Source organism: Dipteris shenzhenensis, chromosome 22 (assembly GCF_047967505.1).
Source record: "Dipteris shenzhenensis isolate YYH24624 ecotype China chromosome 22, Dip_SZ_1.0, whole genome shotgun sequence".
Lineage (NCBI taxonomy): Eukaryota > Viridiplantae > Streptophyta > Polypodiopsida > Gleicheniales > Dipteridaceae > Dipteris > Dipteris shenzhenensis.
The window spans coordinates 23,826,232-23,833,937 of record NC_141617.1 but is presented as its reverse complement, the minus strand read 5'-3'; the positions used below and the strand labels follow the sequence as shown (position 1 = coordinate 23,833,937).

Below are 7,706 nucleotides of genomic sequence, written 5' to 3'. Positions count from 1 at the left end.
AACACGCAAAAAGCCTCTTGGCTACTACAAAACAATTAAAATCAAGTATCAATTTGTAAACCAAGTATGGAAGATCTTCACTTGCTGAGAGATAACAATAGCTCTTGGAGTAGCATGAAGAGCTCCAGCGTTTGATTTTGGATTTGCCACGTCTCTTTGGCTATTCAAAAAGCTTTGAAACTAGATAACATACAATACAATGATACTGAAATTAGAAAAAATATAAGGAACACAAGTGCCTTTCAAGACATGTATAAAAGCTTTTAAAAAATGTCCTTGCCATATATTTGGAGACAAATTTCTGTGTATCCTACCTCGCCCCTTGTGCTGTGCTTGAGTGTGTTTGTAAGAGATATCAGCTCTGCTACCATGTGAGAAGAGAGAGTGAGAAAGCGAGATGACACATGACGTGCAGGCCAAAAACACCAAACACCCAGAGACTAGGCAACCTAGCCTCAAAACAGTATCATGTACGTCTGCCATTTGACTTCAGCAGGATGTATGCCAAGCTGAACAAGGTACTTACTCAACCGATATAGAACAGAGGGATACTTTTTGTTTTGAGTGCGGATACTCCTATCACAGCAACCGGCACATTGAGAAAGAGACGCAATTACTCAATCCCGAGCAGCCAGAGGGGTGATCCGAGGGCTACACAAGCAACCAACACGTAGTGAAGGATGCATGACTCTCTCATTCACTCAAAATGAGGGAGGTAAAGAAACATCACTCACCCAGTCACTCAAAGAGGGAGGCAACCCACACTGAACAGAGGGCTAAACAAGCAACCAACACTGAGTGAAGGATGCATAAGTCACTCTTAAGGGAGGCAAAGAAGCATCACTCTGTTACTCACCCAAAGAGGGAGGCAAAGAAGCAAGAGAGACAGGCAACCAACGCTGAACAGAAGGCTACAAGCAACCAACACTGAGTGAAGCACTCTCTCACTCACTCAAAGAGGGAGCCAAAGATGCAAGCCTCCCGAGCCATAGCGAGTGGAGAATCATGTGGAAGGCATCATACTTGGATGGCACGTTGTGCCACACAAAGTGCTGCCTCACATGCTGCAGCCTGGCTTGCATGGAGCGATACCTCTCTGTAGAGATGTTGAGCAATACTTGCTTCAATTGTGGCACCTCCTTCTCCTCCATCACCACAGAGAATGCCTCCCAATTCAGCACATCCCCGAAAGGTAGCACGAAATTGTCAGCAATGATCACTGGCACACAATCGTAGTAGATGGCTTCCACAATCCTGGGGCTGTTCACCTCGTATCCCATCGCACAAATGCAGTATTTGCTCATCTTCAGGTGCCTGATGTAAGATGTTTTTCTGGCAATGTTTGCTGGTAGCTCCTCGTATATCTTCATGTCTGGGTCCTTGTTCTTCCAGTGGTGGAGCAAGATTGGCCTCAGCCTGCCGTGCATCTGGCCTGCGAAGAAGGCGAGGAATGGGCGTTTGCGAGGCGGAGGCCCTCCCAGGCGATTGGGCGGCTTGACGCCATGCAAATAGATTTCCGGCAAGGAGACGTCTTTCTCCACGACGAATTCTTCGGTAAGATCTGCGTTGCAAACCACTTTGACACTGTTGTTGCGAAGTTCTGGGTGACCCCGTGCTGTTGCCGGCCCCTGCACACGATTCCTCACATAATCAGATCAAGTTTCAACGCATCAAAGCTGGAAGAATGGCTACAATTGAAGGTAGCGATCAGTAGATTGCGACATGCGAGCGAAATTGGGGACTTGCCCGATCGCGGCAAGCATCCCGATTGAAGAATGGCTAGAATTGAAGCGATAGAGCCCAGCAAACTTGCCCAGTCATGGCAGGAGACGAAGAAGTGATCTGCTCCGCGCGTCCTGTTCCAAAAGGGGTGCTTTGAGGCGATCAAATTCACGTAGTCTGTGATGAACGTGGTGATGGGAAGCATCGTGTGTGAATCTGGCACATACAGTTGAATCACCATGTTTGCCACACTGTAGGGCAAGAAGAACATTTGAGCCTTGGTCGGATCTTTCACCACAAATCGCCGATTACGCTGTAAATAATCGATGAAGCGCCCTTCTGATGCATAGATTCCGACAGTCGGACCAGTGTGGACGAGAGGAGGGGCACCTTCCCCGTAGATGTAAATTCGGAACAGTTGCTCCATCAATTCGTAGCTCCTGCGCTACAAACCATCAGAAAACTTAGCAGAAATTCTTCGTATGATCCAGCGACGGATTTCTTGTGCAAAAGTCCGTTATATGATGCATCGTCGTAAGAAAATTCTGTGAATTTTGTCGCAAGAAACAACTGCAAGCCAGGGCTTACTTCTTGAAGACTGAGACGTTGTGGTAGAGGGGTGCGTGAAGGTCTCCGCTGGTAGAAACAGGAGCGGTTGCGATGGCCTGCTTTGCTGTCGAGAGGTCTTGCTCCAAACTGAGAACCCATCCTGGCTTCTGCACACAGCCTGCTGAATTTTAGCACGGACGAAATTCGCCAGGTAGCATTTCTCCAATCAAGCTTCATCGCAAACAAAGATCAATTGGGAGGCACGCAATGCTTACCTCGGAGGAACGATTCGCAGTGCTTTCATGGTCACTTTGCGATTTCTGGGAAGGGCCAATTGAGGTTTTTGGCGCTGTAGCCGGAAATTCCTCTGGGGTAACAGTGGAATTCTCGACCGAGCTCATGTTGAAATTCCATGGCAAAGTGCCATTCGTATCGCTTCCGTCGCGATGCTTCCTCTGAATTTGCAACTCTGTTGCTTCCTGCTCACGGTCTTCGTAAAGATCCGTCGAATTCCAACCACTCTGGTGTCCGCCATAGCCATCGTCTGCCCGTTCAAACCTCCCATCAGGAGTACCAAAATTACGCAACGAGGGTGGTGCGATGCTTATATCCGGCGGGATCCGGACTGTGCTCGCCTCCCCAGGCTCTCCAGAAGCGAAATTTCCGGCAGACGATCTCGCCTCCCCCGCAGGCTCTCCAAAAGCGAAATCCCGCTCATCGTCTGCCGGAAATGGCGTGGGAAGATGAGTGCCAGCGTCTTGGATAGCGAGTCGAGGCCGATCATCGCGATGGGCAGGGCGCTGCAGCGAGGGATTCTGCGGAAAGGAAAATTGCAACGAGTGGTGTGTAGAGGTGGGAAGGAAGGAGAGAGGTGTGGTAAAATTGGTGAAGGCGAAGGTGGAGGAGTTGCAAGAGGAGGAGGAGGAGCAGGAGAGGTAGAGGAGGGCGAGGAGGAAGAAGAGAGCGAGGGCAGGCAAGCTCTTTGCCAAGGCACGCCATTCGCAAGCAGACCTCCATGGCACAAGCATCCCTTCCTCAGAAACTTCACACACACAACAGGAAAATTCATACAACAGGAAAAGCTTGGTGAAGACGACGCAGCTCCGGAATTGCCATCGGGTCGCACTTTCCCCCCTCGAACAGATTCCCATTTTGACCCCTCGCATCCTTACCACACCCAATTCCACATTCTCACAAGCCACCTTCACCACCCAGGCACCACCAGCTGCCCTGACGGCGTTGGTCACACGGGAAACTCGATCTGGACCAATGCGTTTGCCACATTTTGACTTGCAAAATTACAATGCGAACCTTGTTACCAGTAGCACCTCCTCCACCTACGAAACTGCGCTGACTCACACTCTACTTTGTCGCGCGAAGTTGCTGTGTTGTCGCCCAACCACGCCTTGCTCCTAGCTCCGCCATCGACGACCAAGAATTCGGCCGGTCGCCAATCTCGATCGAACACCTAGGCAGTCGGCTCCCAACCACCGGCTGATCGTCTCGCTAGGTGGCCCCGATTTCCTCTTGGGAATTGTCTCCCAGAGCCAATTCCTTGATACGAGACACAAATTCCCAACCATCGATTCCTAGCTATTGGCAAGTCCAAAATTGGTGGGCATGTGTGGCAATAATGCAGGTGCGAATGGTGTCAGATACATGTCATAAAGTAGCCAGTCATTGTGCAATCTACTTTTGACCATTACAAAAATATCTAGATTGGATGGTCACAATTAAGATTCTTGCTAGCCATAGGCGTTGACAAAGCATAAGATGATGATGATGAAGCAACAACTAGAACAACACTAGAACCAAAAAAAAAACTAGAACAACACTAGGGAATGGCCATTACCCATGATCCTTCCTAGCCTTCTCAAACACATTGCACTAGTAACGCTTCCATAGTTTCCAAGTCACATTGTGACATGCAATCTATGGCCATAACAATCCTAACCTAATTGTTGGCATGCTCTCTTATTAACTTTGACTTCTGAGAAAGAATGAATAGTCACTTGTTTTAAACAAAAAGACTCCTGGCTACAGAGAGAAGCACTTTATAAAGTGTATACTGAACCACCAACCCACCTTTATGACCTTGCTAAGGGACTATGGAAAGTAGGTTGGTTTTTTGGAGTCAAGGCCTAGGTGACCTATACTTAAGGTTGAATATGGCTCTTCTCGCCTTACTAAATAATGGAGGATATTGTTTGGAGACTTTGGGAGATTATAAGGGTTTTGCCACCTTGTTTTCCCTTCCTTCTAGGGTTTGGTTTATCCCTAAGCATAGATTAGTGGCATCTTTGCATGCAACTCCCTCCATAAAGGTTGCAATATGTCCTATTGCATGTGTAAGGCATCTTTGTGTACACAAAGCTTGCACGTATGTCCTATTGCAATTGTTAGGGAGGTGGCTAGGTCTCTCATTTGTCTATTTTTTTCTACACTCACTCATCTTGTGAAACCCTGAACCATGATTGAGAGCATCATTCCATGGAATAACCTATTCACATGAACCTCACATTGCATAAACTATTGTATCTTTACATCATTGGTTACTGTGAAGTATGATCTTGTCTTATCTAATATCTAGGCATGTGTCTAGTTATGCAAAAAATATTTAAAGAGAAAGGGACCAAATCTCACTTTCAAGTTAAAAGGATGTATGAATATCTTTCAACATGTTTGTTGGCTCCATCTAAATGAGTAAGCTCATATTAAAGATTGGTAACATATGATTGAGGAACAAAAAGACAAACCTTTATTGAGGGTATGAGAGGGACATCGTACCAAGCAAGGTTATATGAAGAAGACATTGTACCAAGCAATGGCATATGAAGAACACATGCAACTTCCACTTGCACATCACATGTCAATGACCCAAATCTAGTGGACCATGTGCCCTTTTATCTTATTTTCTATACATACATCGTTTACAATTTTATTGAGATTTAGTACACCATACACGATATTAATCTTCTCTATGAATTGCAAAGATTGTTAATTAAGGTGTTTGAGACTTTGATACCAGAGATTTGCTTCACTTACAATTTTATTGATATTTGTAGACCATGCACCAAATGATCTCCTTCATGAACTACAAAGATTTTAAATTAAGGTTCTTGAGCATTTGATATCATTTGCTTCACTTTCAGAAATTGTGCATGTTGTTCTACCAAGTTACATCACTCTACTAGCAAATGTACCATCTTATGTACAATGTGCAAGAATTCTTGAACATTAAGCATTTTTTATTGTCAAAGAGACTTTGATTTTTTGAACATTGATATTAATTTTTTTAAAGTGTTTGTACACATATCACTAGAAAGATGTCTCTCTTTATGATCCATTAAGGAAATTGATCGTGATATCTCCTATGCCTTTAATTGGTCACCTTCTTTCATCCCCAAGCCAGATGTTTTTCAGTTTATCTAATGGCCTTATTGAAAATATTTTCTCAAGGTCACATGGACAAATGCTCCTAAATCATTATACTAAATTTTTGAGTTGCATGTTATGGTAGCCAAGCATATACAAAAATAAAATTTGAGTTGTGTAATACATTCCCTTGTTAGGATCAATTATTAGTATCTTCTTATGCCATAGTTTCATGCAACACTCATAAGGACAACTTTTTTCAATGAGTTATTTCTCCATTATCTCATTCTACGTTAAACTAGTATCTATGGTGATTGTTGAGGTAGCTTTGGTGACATTTCATCAATTACCTTACCTTTCCTATTATCCTTTACATTTGCAACATGCCCCTATTTCTTTGTATTCTTAAATTCTTATTGATTCCCTTTGGCCTGTGACCTCCAATCTCTTGCCATGTGATCCTATTTTCCATTATTGTAGCATATGAATAGTGGCTTCTACTAGCTTGCTCTTGTTGTCCTAGTCTCCTTTTATTACTTGCCACAATCTTGAGGATGATTATGCCTATTATTATGTCCATGGTTGAGGCCGAGATGTAGTTCCTTTGTCATTCTCTATGAGGTTAGGGCTTCAGGTAAATTGTTACCATTAAGCCGTTCCTTCCATTCATGGCCAAAATAGCAATAAGTTCATCTTATGCAATACCTTTGTGTTCTTAAATGTGTCGATACATCTAAACTACACTACATGTGCATAGGTAAACCTAAAGGCTTAATCTTTTATGTAAATAAATAAATATAAATAAATTATATATATATATATATATATAGAGAGAGAGAGAGAGAGAGAGAGAGAGCTCTCTCTCTCTATATATATATATATATGTATATATATAATATATACATATATATATATATATATATATATATAGAGAGAGAGAGAGAGCTCTCTCTCTCTCTCTATACACACACACACACACACACACACACATGCACGCACACACACACACAAATACACACACACTTACATTTACCTATTGTAAAGAATAAGGGAGAGAGATAGGAGACTCAAGTTCAGCTTTCTTCACAACACACAAAAGAGAGAGGACACAAGGTTGGAGGGTGAAGCCTTTCTTCACTTTTGCACACAACAACAATACAATAGAAGAGGGAAATACCCTATATGTCAAACCCTAGAATACGTGGTTCATATGTGAACCCAAACCAAAAACATATGTGGTAGTCTAACTACACCACGAGTACAACTAACATAGGCGGTGACATAAATGATAGTCATCCAGGAGATGTATCGTGGGTAGAGCTTGATATCTCAACACTCCCCCTCAAGCTCAAATCCATCTCACGTACACCAAGCAAGCTCCTAAATCTGCGAAGCTTCTCGGTACCCAATGCCTTCGTAAAAATATCAGCCACCTGCTCCTCAGTGCTGACATAGACAAGATCAATCTCACCAGCTAGAACCTTCTCTCTCACAAAGTGATAATGCACCTCAATGTGCTTCGTTCTAGCATGATAAACTGGGTTATTAGCAAGCATGATGCTGCTAATGTTGTCACAATGAATGACAACTGCTGCATGAATTGACTGTCCCATATCTGCAAGTAGCTTCCGTAACCAAGCTACTTCACATGCAGCCATTGCTGCACCCCTGTACTCAGCCTCTGTGCTCGACAAGGCAACTGTTGGCTGCTTCTTGCTGCTCCAACTGATGGCACCACTCCCAAGAGAAAACATAAAACCACTAGTAGATCTCCTGTCTGAGACACTACCAGCCCAGTCAGCATCTGTGTATCCATGTACCTGTAATGCACACCCAGCTTCATAAAACAGTCCATAATGCAATGTGGACTTCACATACCGTAGTATGCGCCTAGCCGCATCCAAATGTGGCTTCCTCGGTGCCTGCATAAACTGACTCACCAGCCCCACAGCATAGCTCAAATCTGGTCTGGTTATAGTCATGTAAATCAAGCTACCTACTATGCGCCTGTACATAGTAATATCTTCAAGAAGCTCACCTGTCTCTGCATTGAGCTTCAC

General features: G+C 43.9%; 1 protein-coding gene across 4 annotated transcripts; it reads right to left on the bottom strand.

Moving 5' to 3' along the window:
* Positions 1–223: 223 nt before the first annotated feature.
* On the bottom strand, positions 224–3,391 carry LOC147887901 (putative glycosyltransferase At5g25310). Of its 4 annotated transcripts, none has more exons than XM_087393534.1 (5): positions 2,547–3,391; positions 2,311–2,438; positions 1,950–2,162; positions 1,814–1,856; positions 224–1,628 (listed from the first exon to the last, which is right to left on the bottom strand). In XM_087393534.1, the coding sequence occupies exons 1-5, from the start codon at positions 3,297–3,299 to the stop codon at positions 945–947; spliced, it is 1,821 nt and encodes a 606-aa protein (XP_087249660.1). In that variant the 5' UTR covers positions 3,300–3,391; the 3' UTR covers positions 224–944. The 4 variants fall into 4 exon arrangements, with proteins under 4 accessions (XP_087249660.1, XP_087249659.1, XP_087249662.1 ...); XM_087393536.1 differs by having other exon boundaries at positions 1,058–1,628; positions 1,747–1,856; XM_087393533.1 differs by having other exon boundaries at positions 1,814–2,162; positions 2,547–3,390.
* Between the last annotated feature and the right edge of the window lie 4,315 nt (positions 3,392–7,706).

What these genes read in the sequence shown, in the direction of transcription:
- LOC147887901 (XM_087393533.1), bottom strand. Translation starts at nt 3,299, where the DNA reads ATGCTTGTGCCATGGAGGTCTGCTTGCGAATGGCGTGCCTTGGCAAAG. An exon ending in CTGCGAATCGTTCCTCCGAG is followed by an intron (nt 2,439 to 2,546) that starts GTAAGCATTGCG and finishes GGCTGTGTGCAG; the next exon opens with AAGCCAGGATGGGTTCTCAG. An exon ending in AACGTCTCAGTCTTCAAGAA is followed by an intron (nt 2,163 to 2,310) that starts GTAAGCCCTGGC and finishes TTTGTAGCGCAG; the next exon opens with GAGCTACGAATTGATGGAGC.